This window comes from Ovis canadensis, chromosome 7, assembly GCF_042477335.2.
Source record: "Ovis canadensis isolate MfBH-ARS-UI-01 breed Bighorn chromosome 7, ARS-UI_OviCan_v2, whole genome shotgun sequence".
NCBI lineage: Eukaryota > Metazoa > Chordata > Mammalia > Artiodactyla > Bovidae > Ovis > Ovis canadensis.
This window is the reverse complement of record NC_091251.1, coordinates 87,031,782-87,058,689: the sequence shown is the minus strand read 5'-3', so window position 1 is coordinate 87,058,689 and position 26,908 is coordinate 87,031,782. Positions and strand designations below refer to the sequence as shown.

The window sequence follows — 26,908 nt, the reverse complement described above, 5'->3', positions numbered from 1 at the left end:
CAGAATATTTCTCCAATAACCTGTTACTAAAATTTCACCGTCTGCTTCTTTGAATCTTGAAAAAGTCAGTCTTTAAAAGTTCTATTTGAATTGTAGATACACAATAATTGGAATACGACACTACTTTGCCTTGTATGGAAGGCTAAGGCTCCCAAACCTGAAAGAGAGACTTTTCTAGAAAAGTGAATATGTGTAATAGCAGACAAATTGTACCTTCTTCAGTTTTGTAGAGTGCTAACCTTGAAGACAAGACACTCTTGTAGAATACTCTGAAATAATTTAAAAGAAGTAAAAGAATAATTTAAAAGAAGTCACTTAGTTGTGCCAGCTCTTTGCAATCCCATGGACTATACAGTCCATAGATTTCTCTAGGCCAGAATACTAGAGTGGCTAGCCTCTCCCTTCTCCAGGGGATCTTCCCAACCCAGGGATGGAACCCAGGTCTCCTGCATTCCAGGCAAATGTATAGTCCATAGGGTCATAAACAGTCAGACTCGACTGAGCAACTTTGAAAAAAGTGAAGCTGTTGTCTTATATATGGAGACTCAGATTCAATATGCCATCATTGCTAATACTTATTAACTTCTGTGAAATTATGGCACTTATCCTTCAGAACTTACCCGAAATGAAGAGAAAACTCATTGCTGATCACTTGAAAAAAGAAAAACAATTTTTTAAACTCTCAAATGGAAATTTAACAAAATGAACTACATTGATAACGTAGCTATTTCTCTGAATAAATTGTTATTTTGAGAAGTAGATTAACCCTCTAAAAGAACTAAATACTATGTCAGTTAATTTTTATAAATAATTACCTATTTTTATATTGAGGAAACCTAATTTGTTACCATCTGTTTGCCATGAGATAGTACTCTTCTAGTCATTCTGTATTGAAAGAAACCAGGATTTGGAAATAAGAATTTTAGTTAATTCTTTGTGCACTTCTTAAGGTGCTCAGGAATACTATAATTAGCTATATCAGATACTTTATTATTCTGGTATTATAGAATGAAAGGAACAGATAACTTTTCAGTCAAATAATTTTTTAAAAAGAGCAAGGTTAGAAAAGTACAGTATAAAAAAAGTAATATAAAGACATTTTAAATTCTGAACATAGAGGAGGAAATTTTATTAGATAAAGCATGGATTAAAAAATGTAACAAAAATTCTCTATGTAACCCAATAGTCCATTTTATACTAATATACAGAAAGTAGTCACATTATAGAATGCATTTGTATCATTTATAATTATTATAATTTATTACATTGTAGTTTAGTACAGTCAAAATTTAAGTCATATTTCTGTTGTAAATCTAATTCCACCAGTAATCAAAAATTGTTGTTTCTACTATATTGATCTAGCACCTTGAATTATTGATAGTATTCTTTTATCTTTACTGTTTTCTGTTTACTTGTTAGAAGTCTGCAGTTCTATATGCTTGTTCATATTTCTAGAAGAAACTGGCTATAGTTTTTGGTTTTTAGACTATAACACTTCTCTAAATTTATTTATTTCTCTTAAAGCAGATGAATTCTTATGAATTTGAAGTCTTTAGTGGATTTCTCATCTCCCTTCTCACCCCTGTACCCAGTATCACATTTTAATTAACTTTTTCTGATTTTTTGTTAGTCTAATTATTAGAATATTCATGTTATTATCCTGCTTTATATCTAGAGATGTTAAATGTCTTAAATTCTGCATCTGCTCTTAAATATGCTCTTAAGTTAGATATCTTTGTGCAACTCCCTATTAAAACATTTGAAGGCATTGGCATAAAAACAAAACAACCATTTCTGAATATATACATCTTGATATTGCAGATGAAACAGTAATGATTATGATGTTGATATTGAGTTGACTACGCAGTTAACCAAAACTACAGATATATTCACAATATGCAAATAATATGGCTGTAAGATTAATATGGTTGAGAAATGTATGTATATCTATCTTCAAGTTAAAATATCATCAAACATTTCATTTTCCCATGAAAGCTTTTTTAAACATGTTAACAGTGGTTTCATTCAATACTTAGTTGAATTTTGTCTTGAAATTTGAAAACTGAGAAGCATGGTATTATGTTTTAATACCAAGAATAAATGTTTAACAGCTTATTCTGCCTATTAGGTTACATTGCTAAATTGAGAAGAAAATGTGACTTGATACATTCTTCTTGGTTGTCTGTGATCTGTGAATATATACCACCGTGGAAGTAATACCACTTCTATTTTTTCTCAAAGCAACAGACTTAAAAGGGAGCCTCATTAATATTAATAATCAAGATTTGTGACTGGTTATATACAGTGAAAAAAAAGAAAGGCAAATGTCACATTACAGTAAGCAATAACTAGATTATCTTGTTAAAATATTGGTCTTACACATAACTTCTTCTTTGTACCCACATCTTTTTATTTATAACCTAAACTACAGAACTGGTATGTAATTTTTGAAACTAACTACATTTCATGATATATAAACTGTAATTCCATTCAAGTTTAGAATTATATGTGTTTACACAGATAGGTGATTATCTTACTTTATAATGTATTTCTAGTAGCCTAACAAGCCCTTTTATTTGAGGAGGGGCTCTTGAAGATAATTAGCATATAAAGTTTCATTTCAGTGTAGCTTTAATCACTGATGTAGTTTTCTTTAGCAGATTTTTTACAAATAATAGAGTCACTGTGAATCGATTTTGTCACAACAAAGTGATTCCAAAGTGATACTGAGTTTTCTTGGATCCTTGCAACTGGAACTTTTGGGGTTGATGAGGTTTGTCAGAAGACAGAAAAGATGGTGTCACTTCAGATCTGATATTCCTGGGTCTGGACTTAAAGATTATCTGTTGATGATTGATTCTTCCCCATGTCCTCTCCAAATTCAGATCTCACTTCTCCAGAGGTTTAGAAGGCCCTATTTGACCACTGCCACACAGAAAAAGACAGAACTCAAGAAAAATAATATTACAAGTTGACTGCTCTACAAGATACAACATAAATCTTAGGTCAGAATTTCATCACTTTTGGCACCAGGCCAGCACACTGTTAATTGAACAAAAAATGAGAACAAAAGCACAGATCCTAAAACTTAATTTCTTCCCCAATGTAATTCACTATACCCTTTAAATATAAGGTATTCTTTTCACCAATATAATTTTTCAGCTATTGGGGCAACTTTTTCTTACAAGGGCTAACATAGAATGGGTAGGACTCATAAATATGAAACAAAGAGGAGGATAGTCAGGTAAAGTAGGGAGGAAGGAAGCAATTAAAAAGTATTTTCCTTCAAATAAAATAATTTTACAGTGTACTTGTTAATATCAGATCTCTGAATGAAACATACATCTAACAAGTTCATGTTCTTTTTATGAGTGCCTTCAGCCATCAGGCTAACATTGTTCTCTTCAAATATTGTTTTACACTCTGCAAATGGAAATAAAGTACACCCATACACAAAAAGGAGTGTTCCTTCAAATTCCTAAGTTCATAGCATTCCTAACCTGCCCCAATGATTCTGGGTAGAATTTTATTTTTTGCAGCAATGATTTGCCCTAATTTTGTAATAAAAGAAATTTTTTATTTTTTCCACATCAAGGAGCAGATAAGTATTTGAAAGAAACAACGACTTTCATAATCGAGATGTTTATATTTCTGTCATCTAAAAATGAGCTCTGCTGGTTCTGCTATAAGCAATTGGTTTAAGTAGAATAAAAACAACATAGTAACTTTCTAAATAAAGCTTAACTGGGATTCATGAAATGTCTACCCATTCTTTTCTCAAATAGGTAAGTACAAAGTTATTCAAATGTTCCCACATAAAATTACTACTATTCCTGACTCATGAAGTCATGTTTTTTTTTACATTCTTGTCATCTTTCAGTCCTAGAGTTTCCTGTGATTTTTTACTTATTACAGTGGTGATTAGTACATTGATACATTTAATTCAGAGGCAAGTACTGAATTATAATCTTCATAGTCTTGCCAGCAAGTAAGATGATAAAAAAGAATTATAAATGGCTTCCTGCCCACTAGTGATCTGTGGTAGAATTTGATAGAAAAGATAAACAATTTTGTCACTAATAATGGACCTTAGTGATTTGGTTCTCCTAAATATAGTAAGGGAGCAACTTAAATGGATTTAACTTCTTAATGCTAAGTCAACTAAGCATATGCATATGTTATTAAACCAGTTTAAGATTAGCATGAATTTATAAGCTGCTATTGTCATTTAGTTATTATTTACCAATATTTAGAGACACAGACATTCTAAATCCTTGCACTTTTGCCTCTTGCCAGCATATAAATTTATAAGTAGCTAAATTTCACTTGGTCTAGACTCAACCCATATATTGGGGCTTTCCTGGTGGCTCAGTAGTAAAGAATCCGCCTGCCAATGCAAGAGACACTGCCTCAATCCCTGGTTCAGGAAGATCCCCTGGAGAAGGAAATGGCAACCCACTCCAGTATTCTTGCCTGGGAAATCCCATGGACAGAGGAGCCGGGAGGGCTACAGTCCATGGGGTCACAAAAGAGTCATGACTTAGGGACTAAACAGTAATAACCCGTATGTTACCAAGGAATAAGTCCTTGAGTTTGATAGAAGGCAATGAAAGTGGGCCATCTAAAAGATTATATATTTTGTATGGAATCTTCACCATCTTCTTCTAATCTCACCTTTAAAAAAAAATAGTATTTGGCAGATGGTAGAGAGATCGTTAAAGTAGTAGGCTTTGTTAAGTAACAGTAAAACCTATTGTATAGGTTTTAGAAATCGCTAAAGTAGTAGGCTTTGTTAAGTAACAGTAAAACCTATTGTATAGGTTTTAGAAATCAGGCAATAGATGCATGAAATTAAAATCTGATTAGATGGGGAATGATGTTTCACTTAAACCAGTAGACTATTCCATTTCTTAAAAGTTTGCTGCTAGGTTAGGGTGGATATACAATTGTTTCCTGAAATTATCTTTCATTTACAAGTAAGGTTGTAAGTTTACACTAGGAATACAGAGATATTTCTGGCAAATTGAATTACAAATGGCTAGAATAACTTGTTTTTAGAGATTGCTCTGTAAACTTTAATCCTTACAAAATGATAATTAGGGATTTTGTTTTGTTTTTTAGCCAAATCAATGAAGAATTTCTTATCCACATCACCTGCTAAGGCAAAAAGAGGAAAACATTCTGGGGTCCTGATTTGAGGGGGCCACAATGGAGATTTTCAAATGATTTATCACATAACCAATAAAAGGAAATGGTGACTGGTCAGAGGTTAAAACATAACAATCAAGAATAGGGAAAACAGAGGCAAAACATCACAGAGGTAGAAATATAAAGGAAAATTATGAGTATTTAATATTCATTTCTAAAACATTCTGAATGATCTACTCAAATAAAAATGTTTTGCTTCTGATATATTTTCACATTATTCAATATGTTCATTAAGGTACCACTATTACCAGCTATCTTACCAGGCACAGTAGATGACAGATGATGAACAAGGAGCACAGAATCTCCTAGGAGCTTTGTCATACGTATTACCTGAACTGAAAAGGCTTTTCTTTGTACTTCTTGGTTGGTAAAGTATGTTGCTTAAGTACAGGAATGTAGGAATCAAGTAGGCCTAGTTTCAAATTTCAGTGCTAGTATTTAGTTTCTGTACGATCTTAGGAAAAAGACTCAGTCTCACTGAACCTCAGTCCCCCATCTGGAAAATTATTGATAGAACACTTACCTCATAAGGCCGAGGATTCATTAAAATTACATCTGTATCAAGTGTTTAGCCAAGTACAAAAAGTGTTAATGAAATGGATGATGGGATTACTGAGAGCCCTGGGATGGCTAGTTCATAGACTTACAAATCTGGGCCACAAGTTCTAACACCAAATCTAACTTCACTTGCTTCAGTTCCCTGGCATTCATTCTATCACCTTGTTTACTGCACCTCAGGTATCAGGAGATGGGAGACGTTCCACAAAGGTATGTTCCCGCAGAGCCTTTGGTATCCTGGGATCTTAGGCATTGTCAAAGCCTTCTATCACTGAGAAGCGTATGTCACAAAGGAGGTGGGGGTGGTGACAAATGATGAGCTAATCAAAGTAGATTAATGGCGAAAAAAAAGTGTAACTCATAAAACCCATTTAGAATTAAGAAATATACCAAACTACTTTATTCTCAACTATATATGCTTATACATATTCAGGTTTTTCTCTTCTAGTTGGTACTAATTTAGTGTTTTGTTAACAAGTTTTATGTTTAACTTAAACTGTTACACTGGTTCTTTGGGGAATTTTCCACAGATCTATTAAATACAGAAGTTAACTAGTGATATATAGGAATATGTATTGTTTAACCAGAGAATGTTACAAACCACCACCAGCTTCTCTTCCCACTTTTTATAAACGTTGGAATATTACCTCACGTTTATGCATATCCTCGGCATGTTCATAAAAGCTGTTTCATCAGGCATTCTGTAGCTCTGATGGAATTAACCATTATTTTAGCCTATCAAATTCTATTTTTACTCACCTCACTTTTTTTTTACTCAATGTTTTTACCTGGCTCATATTTTTATTCTCAGCCACAATACTTGTGATTTTTACTTAGCCTATAATTTTTCCTTTTAATTGGTGCTGACTGTTCTACAAAACTCTGTCCTTATTTTAATTCTTTAATTTTTGTATCTAGCCCTTGGAGTGCTTCGTTTTGTTTATACTCAAACTTTAAACATTAGCCATTTTACTCATGTAAGTCATTTCTCTGAATATTACTTTAAAAATACAGGATTAAGATAAATTTCGAGTCATAATCCACTAATCTCTGAGATTCTTAGTCCTGTTTACTAAAAATTATAAACATCTGAGCTGCGCTGGAATTGGTGGCAAGCTTGCTAAGTACTGACTCCATTCCCCCAAGATTTTTTGCTGGAGAACAAAAGGCCCTTTAAGAAAGACCGTATTTGTAAGAAAACAAAATATTTCATATATACCTATCTAGATTTCCCCTTCATTTTCACATCTGGAGCCTAATCACGTAAACTACAAAGACAGTAGGAGGAGGCAACATCCACAATCTTGATTCACTGTCTTCATAGCACTGGAGGGCAAGAAGCGGTATTAAGTAGCCACAACTCTGTAGCTCCACTCCGGGAGAGGGAAGTGAGAGAAAACTGGGCTAAAGAGGTGTCGGATTGATTTCAAACCACCCCCCCACCCCCGCCCCGCCAGTTTTAAAAGGAGGCATGTAGTCATTAAAAGAACTCTTTCTTAATGAGGAAAACTGTACATAAAGAAGCTTGTACTGCTGTAGCTGGCTGCAAAACAAAAGGCATGTGCTGTATAACGGGGAATACGCATCCTGCGGTGTGGCTTTGTGAAACTATAAACATCTCAGTTATGTAAAATTAGAGATTATGTTTAATGTTTATATATTTGCTTGCTAATTGGCTGTTAGTACATGTGTAAAACTAAACCCCTTTCCCAATGTGTTAGAAATCATTTTTTACAGAGTGGTAGTATTTAGAAAGGCTTCCATTCTTTAAAGGCTTCCCAGGTGGCTCAGTGGTAAAGAATTCACCTGCCAATGCAAGAGACATGGGTTCAATCCCTGGGTCAGGAAGATCCCCTGGAAAAGGAAATGGCAACCCACTCTGGTATTCTTGCCTGGAAAATCCAATGGACATAGGAACCTGGCTGGCTACAGTCCATGGGGTTGCCAAAGGAGTCGAACACAACCTAGGGACTAAACAACAAACTTGTTCTTTAATGGTGGGAAAGCCATTGCAATAGAGGCTTTGAAGAGGGTCATGGAAAAAAGTGGTTCCAAAGAAAGTGATGTCTACTAAGATGCTATCTATATACTTTGGAAATTCAGTTTGAGATCTTTTCTCTGTTCTCTGATGGTCTCTGGATTTGTTACAGAACTTTTATCAGGTTTCTATTAGTAATGTATATACATTTTTAAGTTGCATTTCAGATTTAATAACTTGATAAACTACTGTATCTAAGAACTAGGATGAATCATTTTTCTTGCTTTTTCTGCTATATGGCTTTTTAAAAAAAATCCTGATTTCTCACTTGTCTTTTTGTGTATTTCCCCCATTTCTACTTCCCATTATTTTGTTCTAATACTGTATGGCTCCTGTACTATTTCAATTCTTAACACCTCAACATGTCCCCACAAATCTCTGAGCACACACTGTGGTCTTCTCTTTCAACTAAATCTATGCCAGTCAATATGTCTCTCAGTTCTCCTGGCAAACTTGTTCTTTTATGCAAATTGTATACAAAAATATGACTTGCATATCTTTAAAATGTGATATAAACAAAAAGAATAATACTGTTAAATTACTGTTCGTAATCACAAAATTATATTTTTAAACATAGGAGTTATTTAAAATCCCTTTCATTATGAGGTTATTACTATGCAAGTAATTTACATTAAAACACATTCTATCCAACAGATGTGCTGATTTGTGGGCTGGTTTTGCCAGTTTTAATTCACATGTAATTCATGTAGATCTCATGCCAGCAACAACTAACAGTAATACTACTTTATCTAAAAAATGATAAACTATTTCCATTTATGTTATTATTTTATAGTCCTCAAATTTTATAGTCCTTTACAGAAAAAAAAGGCATGTTGATAAACTGTAATTTTCCATAACACATTTTCTCCAAATCTTAGTATAAAACACGAGACATGTTTATTTTGCACACTCTACTTTTATAGAACAACCAGATTTGTGATTGATTTCTTTATTTTATTAGATTTATCAATATACATGGCAGCTTTCTCAAATCTCAAAGTTCCAAAAGTATGTCATTTTAAAGGTGAAAAATCATTTTCCTTTAGATGTCATCTTCCTAGAAAGCTATTAAAGTCTATTTATAAACAAAAATAATTGATAAACTAACACACTTTAGAAATCAAAATATTTTAAATTATTTTAAATGAATACAAGATATGCTTTTTTAATTAACTATCATAGTTAAATTTAATCACAAAACAAAATGACTTGTCCCCACTAATTTGTCAAGTGGAGTAAAGTCATTGGGTTTTTACACTTAATATAAGTTTTAAATGTGATTATTAAATGATAATATTTTATCAATTATAGGAAATATTCATTTATAGGAATTTCCTTAGGTCCATCAATCTTTTTAGGCCAAGTTTGAGCCCATGTCAACCTTCAAGGTTAGATTCAGCGCACCTAACCTGCCTACTAAGTTTTCAATTTAAGAATATGAATTTCACTGGTAAGACAGGGAAATAAACAGTGGCTAAATCATTGTTCAACTTACAAAAAAAAAAAAAAGCTAAAGTAAATGGGATAGTTTTAAATAACTACTTAAAAAAATTTTTTTTAATTTAAACAGGAATGGCCAATGATATTGGGTTTAAAATTTCACAAGGTAGCCTTAAAAAACAAAATAAAATAAAAATTGTGACATCACCACCTTACTGATCAAAAAAAACAACCTATGCTTCAACAGTCACTGAAGGGGTAACAACCACTTGTAATCTACATTTAAAAGTAATTTTAATCATAGCTAAAACAAACTAAAAACAAAGAATTCTATTAAGAAATAACAAAAATGATAAACATTTAATAACACCTAAAATGTATATACTTAAGATCCTAAACAAAAATATTAACGGTAAAAGGGCGTTGAAAATTTTTTTCAACAATTCCATCTTATAAAATCATTTCTAAATAGCTCATATCCTTTGCTTTGGTGTTTTGTCTCCTATCAGCTAAACATTTTACAGTAGAAAATCACTTATGTTCTTTTCAAATGCTTGGCATTATAATGTGATCTCATATCTTTCCTCAAGTTAAATTTTGCTCCACATATTCCACATGTATACAGATGAATATCCATGTGCTGCTCCAACTGTTCATTATTTGGAAATATCTGAAAGCAGACCTGGCATATAGTCTCACCAGCAGATAAATGAGAAATCATATGCCGTACATGGTCATGTTTTCTGAAGTTGCCTTGATCACAAATGGAACAGACATACCTGGCCATGCCTTTGTGCATGTCATTGTGCAGGCGCAACTGACGTTCTCTTAAAAACTGCTTCCCACATGTCTGACAAACAAACTGTTTTTCCTTGGTATGAACAGTATAGTGTTCTCTTAAGTGACACCGCTGATAAAATCCTTTCCCACACAGGTTACAAAAATGCTTTCGTCTGTGATCTCTTTCATTCTCTTCCATGATGGCACTCTTAAACACGTCTTGGTCTAGGCAGCTAGACATATGTTCAACCACTAGATTTTCAGTTTCAAATCGCTGGCCACAATTAGGACATCGAAAAGGACAGGCAGAGTGTTTAAATAACTGCTTCTTTTGGATACTGTTTATCTGGAAATGATTGTCTCTAAAATCATCCAACATTTCAACAAACATATCCCTTATTTCTGACTGTTCATCAGGATTCTCTTCCATATCCATCTTCTCCTCGGCATTTCCTAACCCGTTCATTGTTAGATCTTGGGGCTCTCCGCATCTCTGGGCATGCTCCTGAAGCTGTCTACCCTTCACAAGTATTTGTCCACATTTGCCACATGCACAGATATTTTCGATGTGTTTGGCCAAGTAATGAGATGACAGGTCCTCCTCAGTTATTGTGAGCCCACACAGCTCACAAGAAGCATTTTCAGTATCCTCTTGTACAGGGCTGCTATTGTTCGGGGGCCTCATATTTTCTAAACCACCTCTTTCATCAGCATTTATTGACATCCGAGGTTTTAGAGTTTTCCTCCCACTTTTTTTAATACTGACATCTTCTTCAACATAATATCTATAAAATGGCTCTTCAGCTTCGTCTTCTAACTCATCATTGTCAGTGGACTCATTACAGTCTTTATCAGTAACTTTAATAATGTTAAAGTCTTTCAGTTCATCTGTAGGAATATCCTCTGGTTCCATCTTAATGATGATTCTTTTCCTCTCAGCGGCTCTGCTCTTTTCTTCACTGGCTAGTTCAGACTCCACTGTGCTACTTTTTCTGCTTCCAGTGGTTGAAGCTGAATCATCAGCAGCCTGGCTTGTGTCTCCTCTGTATTTGTCTGTCTGTGCAGAAAAGGTTTTAGAAGAATCCTTTTCACCAAATTCAGCTTTGATATTACCGTCTTTTCCATCTCTAATATCCACTAATCTATGATAGGATCTTGTGTTTTGGTATGAATGTCTGTTAGTACAGGTTAGCACATGCTCATCTAATAATTTTTCACAGCTAAAGCCAAATCCACAGCTATCACAGGTAAAACTCCGTCCAAAGCGTCGTGATACACGTTCTTTTGGAGTAGATAATTTGGACACAGAACTCTTTTTACATACATCAAATAATGGCTCAGGAAAATTACCTAATTGCAACGACTCTTCATCAGGCTCTCTATTATGTGGTGTATTCACTGTTGAACTTGGCTCTGCACACCACCTATTAGCTTCACTGCCATTTCTAGCCACAGTGTCTTCATACATTCTCACCCCAAATATCATTTTGCTGTTCTGTTTGCTAGAAGCAGAAGATGAACATTTTGAACTAGAACAATCTGCATCCTGTATGTCTTCTAAGCAGTCAGGAACATTGTACAGCTGTAGGTAGTTCATTGCCACTTTAAACTGTTCAAAACTGGAAGGGGCTGTCATAATTTTTCCTAAATACATGAACTGCAAAATGAGATCAAAACACTCAGCACTAATTTTCATGTTGCTGAGATTCAGTTGTGCAGTACTATGCTGATGGTTCATGAAAAACATTCTAAAATAGGAGCTACAAGCAGCTAGAACTGCTTTGTGTGCTTGAAAGTAAATGTCATCAATTGCAATACAACAGTCACAGAGAAAACCCCATTCCCTTTGGTTGTTTAGCTGCTGAAGGACGTAGCTGCTGTGGCTGGGCTTTGCCATCTTCTATTAATTAGAGACCTATGTAAAACAAAAACATTAAAATCAGACAAGAAATCAGAAAAGCACTTGAAAAAAAAAGAGCTGTCCATTCTAACATTGTAAAACTCAATTAATATATACCTGAATCACTTTTAAAACTTGAAGACACCCAGCCATTTATTCAAGCTTCTCATTTTTAAGAAATACAAGCAAAGTTATCAAAAGCAAAACCCATCATTTTGGTTTCATTACAACTCTAGAAGGAAACATGCAATTTAAAACTAAATTTGAAAGGAAAAAAGACACTAGTTTTAAAGTACTTAAAGAATACAAACAGTGAAAGCAAATAAAATAGCAATTTGAATTGAAAGTAATTCAATTGCCAAATATTAAAAAAAACTCTTCAGGTGATTGATATAAAGGAATTATTGCTCATCCTTAAGTGTGATGCAGGGAATTTGGCTGTGTTAAAAGCATCCTATCTTTTAGATACACATACTGCTGTGTTTACTGATGAAATGATACATCTAAGATATGCTTGAGAATAATCTAGTGGGGTGGGTATAGGGCTATAAATGATACAAGATTGGTCCTGTGGTGATAACTATTGAAGCTAGGAAGTAGACATAATTCTATTTTTGTATGTTTGAAAGTTTCCTTAGAAAAATTCTACTCACTAAAGCTTATTAGACTACATGCAAATGGCACTAAGCAAATAGGTTTGGTCAATGCCTGTTTCTTAATTTATTAGAGAAAGAGTAATTCTGTATAAAGAAACGGGACCTATTTGGGAAGGAGGTATCTGTCCTTAGATTATAAATTTTTCTTCATTTTTCAATTATTAAAAAAAAGGTATACAAAAGTAACACATGCTTACTGAAAAAAATTAAAACATAAAAGTACATAAAATAAAAACACACCTTAGGTCACATACCTCTTTCCAGAGATAACCTCTCCAATTATTTATCTTCAAATCTGTTTATATGCATACATACAGAGTCAACAGCTATTGAGTACCCACTACATGCCAGACAAATAGTTTTGCTTTGGTTTAAAAAAATTTTTTTTTAACCTAAATGATATTGTACTGTATATACCTTCTGCAACTAATTTTCTTCACTTATCAACATATAAATATTTTTAATATACAGAGCTGATGCTGGATAAAGACAGGAGCACTGTAAGTCCGATTATATTACAAAGCTAAAATAAGATCCAATTTCAGCCTTAATTTTTAACCTGTATAAATAAAATTTCAGAATCTATCTTCTACTTGAAAACAAGTTCCTATGCAATTTGACTGAACATAAAAGAACAACTGAACAAGCTGTTCATAGAAATAAAACATTCACATCTCAAAACCTTTTAATCCCTGCAATGATATTAGAAATTATCTAAATTTACTTACTTCTACTTGCTTTTTATCTGTTTGTCACAAATCACATGTGGGTCACATACCCCTTTCCCCTACTGCCTAAAGATCACCCTGCTTGTTTTTTTCCTGCCTGAAATCAGAGTTACACAGTGGGGACGTGCCCCTGGTGAAATGAAGATGGCTTATGAGACCTACAGCCATCTTTAAATTGAAACGTCTGGCCTTTTCTATAAGCCAGATCAAATAGTATTACAAGCAGGTATAATATTTCAACCTTGTGTAACTTAGATATCTGTACCAGAATTGAGTCATGTTCAGTATGTAGCTATATACAAAATGCAATGTATGCTCAGGTATTTATCAGTGTTATTTATAACTCGAAATGCGTGGTAATAAGGGAGTTGTAAGTAAACCAAGGTAAATCCACTTCCTAAAATTTACTGCCATGTGGCCTTTATAAAATTATATTTATGAATGAAGGCTATAAAAGAAAATGAGAAAAGTTTTCAGGATGGAAAGTCAAGTAAATAACCACAGACTACGAAGTTTTAAAAATTACAATAACATAAAACAACAAAAAACTTTCACACACACTCACACACAAATATTGACCCCCTTCAAGCCCATTTTATGTAGGATGAGATCTCTAGATCTATAGACATTTTACAGCAAGGGTCCCCAACCTCCAGGATTTAATGCCTAATGATCTGAGGTGGAGCTGACGAAATACATAATAATAAAGTGCATAATAAATGTAATGCACTTGACTCATCCCAAAACTACCCCCCTGGCCCCAGACCTTGGAAAACTTGCCTTCCACGAAACCGGTCCCTGGTGTCAAAAAGATTGGGGACACCACTGTTCTACAGGATTCAGAGAGACCTTTAATGAATAAAGAGGTAGAAGGATAGATATTATCTCAAATTTTCTTCTAATAATAAGAGTTGTTAAAAAATGAAACAAACTCATATAGAGGATAATGACTGTCCCATTTAGAAGCAGGGGAGAAATTCTGTTAAGGACAGTGCAGTGAACAGGGCACAGGCTGTGGGTCAGACAGGCCTGAGTTCCAACTTAGCTTTGCCACCTTAGATGACTTGTTTGTCCTCACTGACCCCAAGTTTCCTGAACTGTCAAAGTGGGGATAATTACACCTCAAAAATGGTATCAAACATGAGGCTTCACAGGAGCCATGTGTGAAATGTTCAGTGCTTGGCACATGACAACTAATGGAAGGAATAGTGGCAGTTGTAATGGTAGTGTTGCTTCCTTAAGCACAGGAGGGAAGTCTGACTGTTGCTGCTGATGCTAAGTCGCTTCCGTCATGTCCGACTGTGAGACCCCATAGACGGCAGCCCACCAGGCTACCCCGTCCCTGGGATTCTCCAGGGAAGAACACTGGAGTGGGTTGCCATTTCCTTCTCCAATGCATGAAAGTGAAGTTGCTCAGTCATGTCCAACTCTTCGTGACCCCATGGACTGCAGCCTACCAGGCTCCTCTGTCCATGGGATTTTCCAAGCAAGAGTACTGGAGTGGGGTGCCACTGCCTTCTCTGGGAAGTCTGACTAGGCAGTCTTAAAATTTCCTTCTAAATAAGAGCCCATCCGTATGAAAGCCAGCAGTTTATCTGTTAAAACTTTCAGGTTTAAATATCTTGTGCTTGAAATATTGACATTAAGAGCTTAAAAGTTCCAAAGACCTTTGTAATCTAAAGGAAAAGCAGTTTTATGGTCAGCAACCAAAATGAATGCAGCCACATAGACCAATATGATAGGCACATCTGTAGCTACAGTTATAACTCACTTAGTGAACATACATTCTGTGTTAAACAAAACACTAAAACAAGTAAGAGAATCAACAGCATTTTAACACACATTAACTCAAAAATCGAGTATTCTGGTGTACCAGGCACTGTATAGAGTACTGAGAATCAGCAACAACATAGGTATCCTATAATCTCAAGGATACATCACTGAGGGCAATTTATTGTTCTAGATGAGTTACTTTGCTCAACACATACATACTATGCACGAAGGCAATGTGCTGTGATGGACAGAACAAGGGCTCAGGGTCCAACAGACCTGAGTATGAATCCCACCACCACCATGTCTCTGTATTTCTATCTTCCCCTCATACAGCTGGAAGCTGAACAAGTACCTTTTTGTCAAAAATTAATGCTAACACTACAGCTCTTAGGCTGATCTAAAACTAGTTTCTACAACAATACAACCAAGTTCTGAGTAAAGCTGATTTTAGGGAGAGTAACCTTTACTAGCAATCATTCACACATTAGCATGAACAACTCTCTTCTTGTTACACCTCATTCAGAAAAGCTTTAAGGTGGCTTAATAACACCAAAACAAAAACAAACAGAAAGGCAGGAGGTGGAATCATGGGTGAAGGATCTAAATTCCTGTGAGACTTTTAGTTTGAAAAAGTTTAACCAGCTTTCTCAAATTCAAAACCAGCTACCAAGCACATTAAGAATATTCAGTAATTTAGATATTCAGAGGCTTTTAGAGCTTAGAGATCTAATCTGGTCCCACAGGCTTATTTCACAGAAGGACAATGATGTAGTGCTGTTAAAACAATGTATCGAGGAGGGTTAACTGTGGTAAAGTAGGAACTGGGATTCCTGACCATCCAGATGGTACTAACCACTAAACAGTGATTACTACATACTCCTTGCAGTGTGCCCTTCTGCAAAGAATAGTCAGCAAAGATTGGGCATGAGTCCTTAACATGAGATTTATTAAGATCCTTGCACAAAAAAACTACCCAGAACTCCATCTGTAATGTGGCTGTGTCTATATATGTGCATCTAATCTTATTCAGTAGATGTGTTCCCTAAATTATATTTTAAGCTACTTCAGTAAATTTCTCATTGACATAGTAAGGTTTCAGAAATACTTTTCCTTCATTGCTAAATCTCTTAAATGGAAAAAAACAGTTTTGCTTGATGTTTCTGTTGCCCTACTGCTGCTGCTGCTGCTGCTAAGTCACTTCAGTCGTGTCCAACTCTGTGCGACCCCATAGACAGCAGCCCACCAGGCTCCGCCGTCCCTGGGATTCTCCAGGCAAGAACACTGGAGTGGGTTGCCATTTCCTTCTCCAATGCGTGAAAGTGAAAAGTGAAAGTGAAGTCGCTCAGTTGTGTCAGACTCTTAGCGACCCCATGGACTGCAGCCTACCAGGCTCCTGCATCCATAGGATTTTCCAGGCAAGAGTACTAGAGTGGGTTGCCATTGCCTTCTCTGATAAGGCGAATAACCACCCTCTAATCTGTGTCACTGACTTGCATTACTAAGAACACTCTTCTGAGAACCATTTGCATAGCTCAGGGCTTCCCAGGTGGCTCAGTGGTGAAGAATCTTCTGCCAATGCAAGAGAGGTGAGTTCAATCCCTGGGTTGGGAAGATCCCTGGAAAAGGAAATGACAACCCACTCCAGTCTTCTTGCCTGGAAAAATCCCACGGACAGAGGAGCCTAGGGGGCTACAGTCCACAGGGTCACAAAGAGTCAAACACGACTAAGTACACACACATACGCAGTTGAGTTTACAGTTCAGCATCCCAATCTCTGAACTACTAACAAATTACCTCTGGGTCTCAAAGGTTATTGTTAAGTACATACATTCATTTCCTCATATCTATTTCTATGTCTTATATGATAAATGTATATGGACTTGACTTGAGGGCTATAGACTAGATTTTAAGAAGCCTGAAATATAGTGAAAGGATTCTCTTCTGCTTATAAACCAGAATATCAGAATGTATTAAACACCCACAATGTTCCTAACAGCATAAAGCACTGAGGTGGACGGTGGAGAAGGATGGTATACAGTAGAGCTAATTACATATGAGGGATTACATTTTATTTTTTTATTTTGCTGAGCGGTGCAGCTTGTGGGATCTTAGTTCCTCAACCACAGACTGAACCCGAGCCCCCGGCAGTGAATGTGCAGGGTCCTAAATCACTTGACCACCAGGGAATTCCCTGAGGGATTACATTTTAGACCAAGAAACAATTTGAGAAAAATACTAGATTATATTCAATAAAGTTCAGTAAGAGTTTAGAAAGAGAAAAGCATGAATTGTACTAGAACGGTGGCCTTTAGGAAGGATTTGACTAAAGTCTCCATAAGTGAGGATAAGAAAGAAAAGTAGACAGCAAGGGGAAAGACATTTCGGATATCTGCATTGGTGTGTATGTAAAAAATTGGGGAGAGGTACACATCAGCAAAAATAAAAGCTTGAAAATGTAACGGGAGGGAAGATAAATTTGTTTCACTAGCCTTACTATCAAGCAGATGTGTCTGTATGTGTGTGTAACATATATCTGCTTAAACTGGAGCCTGGCAAGTCAATAACAGTAAGACATACAGTATTATATATAAAACATGTATATGTGCATTTAAATATGTACATCATTTTATCATTTAATCCTCGTAACAATCCTACAAAGTATGTTCTAAGACCCATTTCCAGATAAGAAAACAGAACACAATGTTCTATAACCTTCCTAAGGCCACAGAGTACTTGGTGAGATTAGAACACAAGCAATACGACTCTTGAGCTTGAGATCATAGCCTTAATGCCTTTGCCGCCTATAAAAATAAGGTCACCTTGGCAAAGTTCTTCCTAGAATACCATTTTCCAGGGTATACAGTGCTCCAATCTCTAAATTTAACCTCAGTAAAATTCTTTAGGTTTTCTCCTTGAGATTTCCAGGAAGAACTGGTTATACAGGTTTGTTTCCTAAAGAGAACAGGTTTTTATTCAAGATACTGAAACTGGACAGTCATGATCAAGTTTAGAAAATTTTATTCACTTTTTAGAACAGGCATCCTGACTGATTATTAGACTGCAAATTCAGTACTTAGTACAGGAAGTTCTGAAATTATACTGGGTTATGTTCCAAAACTTTAAGTTATTTGGAACCTGAAACATATTCCCATAGAAACAAAGCTATAAATGGTGGCTCCATTCTGTCCTCACACCATAAAGTCTTTAAAAACCCCAATGAGGCTGTGTATTAGTTCATCCTAACTGTGCTATGCTGTGCAGTGCATGCCATGCTGTCAATTCAGTCGTGATTCACTCTGTGTGACCCTATGGACTGTAGTCCGCCAGGCTCCTCTGTCCATGTAAGTCTCCAGGCAAGACCACTGGAGTGGGTTGCCATGCCCGGCTCCAACGGATCTTCCCCCCAGGGATCGAAGCCGCGTCTCTTAAGTCTCCTGCATTAGTAGGCAGCTTCTTCACCACTAGCGCCAACCCGTTCTATAGTAGTATTAATATTTGCACCTTTAGCACTAATAGAGGGACTATACAGCAATGCCTACTACACTCAGCTCTCCAAGACAGGGACAAGGCTTAATGGATTTTGTGTTCCCTGTGCCTAGCACAATTCCCATGGAGTTGGCACTTAATGCATGCTTGTTAAATGAAAATATTAAGAACCCAGGGAGCAGACACTGATAGATTTGAATACCAGCCCTACTACTTACCCAACTACAAATTTTCTTCACCTCTCTGAGCCTGGTTTCTCAACTATAAAACAGAGATAACCATACTCCTCATGGAACTCTTATATAAACCAGAGATGAAAACTGTCTTTCCAATCCAAGAGCAATGGAATTTTTCTTAAACATTAATATCATCATTGTGAACAAAATTCACAGAATTTTACCAAGTGATCAAGTTCAACCTGCTGCTTTATAGATGAGAAAACAAACTGAGGCCCTGAGAAATTAAGTCATATACTCAAAGTCATATCTAATTTTTGTAGATGACAGGATAGGGCCTTGGTCTCTTTAATTCTGGTCTGGGGCTCCTCCTCCAATTCCAACAGCTGCCCCCCACATACAGCAACACATGGCTGGCTACTAGCTCTTCTGCATCAGTTTTTTCTGAAAAATAGGAACTGTTCAAATTTGCAAGGTTTGTTCGCACCTACACAAAATGGCCTGAGGCTGTTACACTTTTGGAGAGTATAGTTTGTGGGGTGGTTAGTATTTTTCTGTCTCCTTACTTGTCCAGGCAACTGCTATTACTTCTAAAAGGTCTGTTGATCTCCTGTAGCCCAGCACTTCTGTTATGGGTTATGAAATTCAACAAAAACTCATTGAAACTGAGTCTACATAAATAATTTAATTTTCTGTGAGGACCCAGGGAAGTGTTCTATGAGTATGATAAGGTTTTAATTCATGCACTTTGTTTAACCTATCTTAATTTTTGATAGGCAACAAACTGCCTTACTCTTTGCTGAGGTTGTCAACCAAAGAACTTCTGAATAACTGAGGTGTTACTGTAGTCAAGGTGCTAGGTCTAGGAAATGAATTTATTCACACAGAATGCAAAGGAAACATAGTGACTGCTGAAATATTCTCTCTCTCCAGGAGTGGAAGAGGAAACGCATTTAATTCAGTCTGCATTTTGATCTGTTCATCCTGAGGAGGCAACATGGCATCTTCTGACCACCAGAGGGCACTGGTTGAACAGAAGGCTTGTCTCAGCAAAAGGCAGCTTCACCAGGAAGTCCCTTTTTGCACGTGGCATTCGTATTCTTAGGGTTCATTTTGTGGAACCTTATTCTTCAACATACTTACTCTGTGACTTTGTCTGGGACCCACCTAAAACTGCTCTTCCCCCGCCTCCATCATGCACTAACCACCCAGGATACTCGTGAGTCACCTAGGACTTCTGCCTCACAGTTAACTAAGTCTTGCCAATTTTCTCACTAAATATTTCTCAAATTTGCCCCTCTATCCCATCCTTACCTTTCCTGTCCTTTGAAGCATCTATCTTTACTCCTAAATTATTACAACAGGCTCCTTAACTGGTCCCTCAAATCTATCCTTCACCCTCAGATGATTCATAAAGAACAAAAATCAGACCCTGTCATTCTGCTTCTCTGAGTCCTTTCACATACCCTCAGACTGAAATGCAAACTCCTTAAGGAAAGCATACAAAAGCCCTTCCTGTCCACCCATCTAGTCTCCTACGTGGTTACTTACTGCTTCACACTTCAGACAAGCAGCATCAAACTGCTTGCCACCTCCCCCATCCTCCAACTCCATATACTTCACGTATTTCTTATCTCCATATTTATTCATGCTAACTGGTTTTTAACTGTCTGTTTTCAGCCAACTGTCTGAACCCACCACATATCTTTTAAGAATCAATCACCTCCAGAAAGTCCTCTGGAGACCTCCCTCTCCCACTGATTTAGGTTTTGATATTATTGTGTATTATCTCCTTATTTTGCACTGACTCTGCTATTTTTTAAATAATCAGAACAGCAACATAAAGCAGATGTTAATGCACAGACTAACCAGACTGCCTGGATTCAAATTCTGGCTCTGTCACTTAGTAGATGTATGAACTCAAGCAGGTTACATCTAATCTGTGCCTCAATTCTCTCATCTGAGAATGGGGAAGATAATCCTCCCTAGGGCTTCCCTGGTGGCTCTGGTAGTAAAGAATTTGCCTGCAATCCAGGAGACCTGGGTTCAATCCCTGGGTTGGGAAGATCCCCTGGAGAAGGGGAGGAGCAAGGAGGGCCACAGTCCATGGGGTTACAAAGAACTGGACACAACTGAGCAACTAACACACAATTTTCCCTAGGGTTTAGGGTTACTATAAGGAGGTGTGTCATGGAGCAACTGCTAAATAAGAATCAGTTACCACAGTTATCCATATGTTGGTCTCCCAACTAGACCGTGGGCAACTTGAAGGCCAGGACTTTGGCTTGTTCGATTCTCTGCAGCATGGTGTGTACTCAGTAAATGTTGCTGAATGAAAATTGGTGAGGCAGCTCTAAGATGATGGGAGGGACTATCCAGCTTCCTTCTTTCAGCAAGTCCACATATATTTTAAAATTGTATTGTTTTCAACTGTGTAGCTCCAAGTGTTAAATTTTTAATTCTAACCAAAATCCTGAAAACTTCACACACCTTGAAACCAGTAAAAAGAGTATCATAAAAAATATGTTCAGAGGCTTCCCTGGTGGCTCAGTAGTAAAGAATACGCCTGCCAGTGCAGGAGACTGCTTCAACCCCTGATCTGGGAAGATCCCACATGCTGCAGAGCAACTAAGACCATGTGCCACAACTATCGAGCCTGTGCTCTAAAGCCCAGGAGCTGCAACTACTGAGCCAGTGTCCTAGAGCCTGTGCTCCACAACACGAGAAACCATCCCAGTGAGAAGCCCATAAACCACTACTCTACAGTAGCCCCTGCTTGCCACAGCTAGAAAACAGCCTGCAGCAATGAAGACCCAACACAGCCAAAAATAAATAAATTAAATCATTAAAAACAAAAAAAAAGCACCTGGCCTCCAGAATTTTGAAAAAATTAAATGAAAAAAAAAGGTATGTTCATTCTAAGAAGCTTAACTCCATTTTTAAGTCTTAAGTCTATTTAATATTTCCCCTCATCTCAAACTAACTAACAAAGCAAACACCTTTCTGCTTTCATACAAATAATGTATCATTCAAACTGGGATGCTCTATCACCACACTCAATGGCAGGGATTATGATGATGTGGTTCCCCTGCTTCATTGTAGGCTACCTGAGATCAGGGCACTATCTTAGTCATCTCTGTGTCCCAAGCCTCTAACAGTTGCCTGACATTTAGTTGGTATTTGATCAGTTTTTGAATGAATAAGCATTGAAGAAGGCAAGTTTTATTTTGCTTATGAACTTTTTGCATTATTTCAATTATGGCTACTTTTATATAATAGTCAAAAATTACAATGTGATTTCCCATCCGTTATGCAACTGATTTTTACAACAGCCCTGAGGTAGGTATTTTTACTATCCTCATTTTGTGAATGAAGAAACAGGTTCAGTGGTTGATACTCAAGTGCTCATCTTATAAGATGGGACTCAAACTCTGACTCTTGATTCAGAGCCCTAAGTTTCAGTGTTTTCAGCCAGAAAACACTCTTTCTGGCAATGACTATTAACTGAAGTGTCCCTTTGGACATTCTAAGCCTCCCAGAGTCACCCCATTCTTAGAAAGCCCCATACTACAGGCAGAATGCCCTGCTCTCCCCATTTCCTCTTCCATCTGCTGACTCCCACTACCCATCAAAGGAAGCCCTCCTCTAATACAAAAGATTTAAAGTGAGGATGGAGCTCAATTACTCTAAAAATGATCACATCTCAAACAGACAACAGAAAATCTGGTTGGAGATTTAATTATTTTAATTTTCCAATTTTATTTTGAAAGTGATTTTAAATTCAAATCACAGAAAAAGAAAAAAAAAACCCTCATGTCCTCAACACTATCAACCAATATTGTAATTTAACTTCTATGTACTATTTCAGCAATTTGTTTTCAGAATATCAGCTACTTCACAGCTTACTCTTCTTGAAAATACCAGGCTAAGAAATAAGTGATTCTGTACTTTTAAGACTTCTTATATGTGCCATAATATGAGTATACTTAGAAATATAACTTAAATATGTACTGTCTCCTTCTAGGCCACATCTGAAACCCACAGTCATTAATCTTCTTCTTTCCTCTAGTTTCCTTTCCTTGATGTTTGGCATGTTACCTCTGAATACAGATCCAGAGGGACCTCTCACCCTGTATCAGCACAGTGGTATCTTGGCAGTGGTCTTAATGATAAGTGTAACTACTCCTCCCCAACTATAAATTATGAAACTCTTTACAAATGTCAGGGTTTGGTTTTGCTTTAATGAGTTTGGCCAGTATAAATCAACCCATCAAAGGCTTGACACCAACATTAACATTCAAAGTGTGAGAACTAGTCTGCTAAGCTACAGTAAGTACTTCATAAGGACAAATCTAAAATAGCAGCCCTGTTATATTTAAACTCTCATGTCTTGTTACTTAATCATAGAATTTTAAATCACTCTAATGCAAAACTTTCCCTTTTTCTCTACCTCGCCAGTTCTCACCAACCAGAATAGTGAACAGAGAGCATGAGTTCATGAGTCCATGAATCATCACCGCTGTCCCTAGCCAGGGTGAGGTACACACAGCAGCAGAGTATGACCAAATGTTGCCCTCTCTCATTTTACACAAGGAATTGACTGTTAACAGTGATTATCTCTAAGGAGTGGGAGTCAAAATTACTTTCATTTTTGTTTTTTATGTACTTTGGTATAGGTTGAATTTTTATAAAGAAAATGAATTTTATATTTTAAAAAAAGCATTTCTATTCTGAGGGGGAAAAAAAAAGACATGAACCAGTTTTAATTTGGTTCCCCAAAGAGTATTAGAATAATTTCAATTTTTACGGTAAGAGATAACAGCACAAGAAAATGTCAGGAGACAAGCTCCTACAGGGACCAAAGTGCCCTCTCAAGCAAATTTTTTTTTCTTTTCAAATGTATCTCAATTTTGGGGGGCAAAAGGAAAGACAGATTATAGCTTAAAAATAAAATTTATGGAAAATTTTCTCTATTTTTATCTCAAATGGTTCTCTCTCCCCTTTGGACCAGAGCTTAATTGCAAAGGCTTAGCACTTCTCATGGATGAAGGAGAGGCCTGAAAGCAGGCACTTCTTTTCTCTTGCACATTAGACTGGTTATTCTGCAAACAACAAAGAGATACCCTTAAAAAGCTCCATGAACTATATCTTCCCCAGAGCCTGGCAAAAGAGAACGAGCAAACAGTACAAAAATTTAGCTGCATTAAAACGAAATCAAACACAAGGTCAAGAGCAAGTGTCTGAGACTGCTCTGCCCTGCTAGGGTCCTGGTTAAATATGGTTTCTCTTTACTCTGACAACGATGCATCAGGGCTCCCCTCTGCCTCCAATTTAGGCCATAATGGGGTACGAAGAATAGAAAGGCTTCAGGTAAGATTGCTTAACTCGAGCAGTTATTATTCTATACCATGAAAATTTGGTTGTAATGGAGAACCCTGCTTTTGAAATGAATGTAAGATGCTGATTGAGGGTCCTACTTGCAGACTATCATCATTTTATCAATCTCTGGGAAAGTATTTCACCATCACTATGGTTCAGTTTTTTCTGTTTAAGATAAGGAAGCCCCATCTAGCTTCTTCCAAATCCATTCAGTTATTACTGAGACTTTATTAGATATCCAGCAAGTGACTCAAAAGTTTTGAGGTTCTGATGGCCAGCCATCATTCAAGCTTCATCGCTTTGTATTCCAAATCTCATCATATCCATTTGCAATGACAAAATTTCCTAATTTCAAAGGAAAATGTCGTGATTGCTTAGTAGTTATCATGAGAACGGCATCCCTCACCAATTCTGTTCTGGAGTGCCTTGAACTTGAGCTCAAACGACTGATTCCAAGTCTCAAAGAGCCTGGGACCACATCTTGGGATTGAGTGTCAAAGGGGAAATATTTCGTTCCTGGCATAGTTTTCCTGACGTGATACATATTGCATGGGAATACACTTAGGCCAGTAAAGAACCTGCGCGTGCCTACCAGTTTGATTTAGGAATATTATTACATACAAACGCCGTACTGTCCCTAGAAAACATCAAGGACTTTCATCTACATCTCCCTGACGCTCCCAGCTTGGAAAATGTCATGTCAGCCTTTCAGATCACGCAGATGCGCTGCTTAGGTACGAAGGAAGACGGGGTGAGTGGCTGAGCTCAGACCCAAACCTACATATTTTAGTGTTAACTGCTCCCGATCTACATCCAACATATTTACCGAACACTAACAGAACTCTAGTAAGCGCCCACCACTGGAAAGGAAAACACTTTCTTCCCAGGAAACATCTTTCCACTAAAAATCCCCAAACCCGAGACCTACCACTTTTTACTGAACAAAAAAGCGAGTGTGACGGCAAGAGGGGGTGGGAAAAAGCGTGGCAAGAATTTGCACGGCTCTTACGCCTCCTCCCTCGGAGCGCGCCCAAGTCTGCGGCCTCGGGCTCCGGGACACTTCCCCTCCCACCCGCCAAGGAGCCGCGGCTGTAAGTTGAGAGAAGCGGGCTCTCGGCACGTCAATCAACCGGCTCCTCCCGCCTCCCGTCTACACCTCCCCTCCCCTCCCCCCTCAAAAAAATAAAGGCAGAGAAAGAAAGGGAAAAGAAGGTAACTAATTAGGGAACTAGTCTCCGTGGGGGCTTCGCCTCCGACCCAGGGAGGCCGCACGTCCCCGACTGGGCGCGCTGGCGGGCGGTGGGATCAAGCAGGCGGCCCGGCAGTCACCCGTCACCGGGTCCTCGCCGTGCGCCCGCGGCGCTCCGGCTCCCCGCACGGGTCGGCGCCGCTCCGGTCCCGCACTCCGCCGAGCCCGCCGCCCCCAGCCCTGCGGCCCGGGCCAAAGTTGCGCAAATAGCCCCATAACTGGCAAATACTCACCGGCCGCAGCAGGAACGGGGGCTGCGGAGATTTTAGGGAGTTTAAGGCAAATCGGCAGCGGGAAAGGCAGGCGGAGGCGAAGGGGCCGAGAGCTGCAGTGGCGGCGGCGCGCGGCGCTCGGGCTGGGCTGCGCGGAGAGGCTCTGGCTCTGCCAGGGACTGCGCTGCAACAAAGGACTTCCGCTGCCGCACAGCCGCGCCTGCTGCACCGCACTGAGCCGGCCCCGCTTACGCGGCGACTCCGGGTCTGCCCACCAGTTCGCTGCGGCGTCCGCCAGCCTTCCCCTCCCTCTCGACCGCCCACCCACTCCGCCGCTGGCTGCTAGGGGCACCCGCGGTCGCCTGTTTGTTGCAACAAGTTTCTGCGTCGGGCTCCGAGGAGGCTGGCGCAACCCGCACCGCGGGGGCCGGCGCGGTGGCGGCCTGACCACCCCTCTCGCCCCTTTCCCAAGGGTAGGCTTGGGACCTCCTCCTCCTCCTGTTTGCACAGCTGGATGGGACTGGGCTCCTCCCGGCTCCCCAAGGGCAGGCTGCTGCTTTCCCACTCCGTCCAGATGTCAGAGCCCGGCCCCAGAGGGCCCAGCAGCTGGGACCCTCCCTCACAGTACGTTCCTAGCGTTCGGGGGGCGCCGGAACCCTCGTCCCGTCCCGTGCGCTACCAGTCAGTTCAGGGTCGCCCATTCCCCGCACCTCCCCCACGCTTGCCTTCCGCGGGCCTGTCCGCCTCTGGCCTTGAGTCACTTCCCCCGCCATGCCCCACCCCGCCCGACCGCCTCCCCTCCTAGGCTACCGGGGCTTAAGCTTCCCTGGCCCCGCGCCCTCACTCCTCTTCCCGCGAAGACGCGGGTGCACCCTTTCCCGCCCCCATCTCTGAAATGAGGTGGTGCCTGTGTTTTTGCACACCCTGGGGAAAGTCCCCGGGTCACGCGGTTGTGTGTGTGTGGGAGCCTGTGACGCTCAGGCTGGTCTCCACGCTTCCGCCTACAAAGTCACGACTAGCAACCGTGGCGAAGGCACCCGGAGAGCGGGCCGACCCCCGCCAAGCCAGTTGAGCTGGCGGGCGAGCGGGCGGGACGCCGCGCACGTATGCACGCACGCACGCACACTTCGGCCCCCGCGCCTCTGGTTCCTCAGCTACGAGGGGCGCGGTCACGTGGGGCCCTTCGCCGGGCAGCTGGCGCGGGAAGCCGCGCGAGAGCGGGCCGCGGGGTGCGTGAGCCGGCGCTGCCGCGTGACGTACGCGGCGCGGGAGGCGCCCCTCCCGCACGGAGAAGTCGGCCGCCTGCCTGCCGCGGCGGCCTCTGG

The 26,908-nt window shown here is 38.9% G+C and overlaps 2 protein-coding genes, 1 long non-coding RNA gene and 1 other non-coding gene across 13 annotated transcripts in view; 3 read left to right on the top strand and 1 right to left on the bottom strand.

Moving 5' to 3' along the window:
* The window catches only part of LOC138443811 (uncharacterized), a 24,144-nt gene extending 3,533 nt beyond the window's left edge, over positions 1 to 20,611 (top strand). The window contains exon 3 of the long non-coding RNA XR_011258309.1: positions 19,677 to 20,611. This is a non-coding gene — a long non-coding RNA (uncharacterized lncRNA). The remainder of the gene's footprint in view (positions 1 to 19,676) is intronic.
* LOC138444490 (small nucleolar RNA SNORD2) lies at positions 586 to 654 on the top strand. Its single transcript, XR_011258513.1, has one exon. It is a non-coding gene; the product is annotated as a small nucleolar RNA SNORD2 (small nucleolar RNA).
* ZBTB1 (zinc finger and BTB domain containing 1) lies at positions 1,099 to 26,432 on the bottom strand. 3 transcript variants are annotated; one of them, XM_069596774.1, is made up of 3 exons: positions 25,605 to 25,693; positions 10,024 to 11,939; positions 1,099 to 2,925 (listed from the first exon to the last, which is right to left on the bottom strand). In XM_069596774.1, exons 2-3 carry the CDS (start codon positions 11,919 to 11,921, stop codon positions 2,889 to 2,891), a joined length of 1,935 nt encoding a protein of 644 aa, XP_069452875.1. In that variant the 5' UTR covers positions 11,922 to 11,939; positions 25,605 to 25,693; the 3' UTR covers positions 1,099 to 2,888. The 3 variants fall into 3 exon arrangements, with proteins under 3 accessions (XP_069452875.1, XP_070148579.1, XP_069452874.1); XM_070292478.1 differs by lacking the exon at positions 1,099 to 2,925 and adding an exon at positions 14,089 to 14,157 and having other exon boundaries at positions 8,738 to 11,939; positions 25,605 to 26,159; XM_069596773.2 differs by lacking the exon at positions 1,099 to 2,925 and having other exon boundaries at positions 8,738 to 11,939; positions 25,605 to 26,432.
* Positions 26,387 to 26,908, top strand: part of ZBTB25 (zinc finger and BTB domain containing 25) — a 63,507-nt gene continuing 62,985 nt past the window's right edge. For all 8 annotated transcript variants that reach the window (XR_011258305.1, XR_011258306.1, XR_011258307.1 and 5 more), the window contains exon 1: positions 26,387 to 26,908. The gene's annotated coding sequence lies outside the window, so the exon portion shown is untranslated.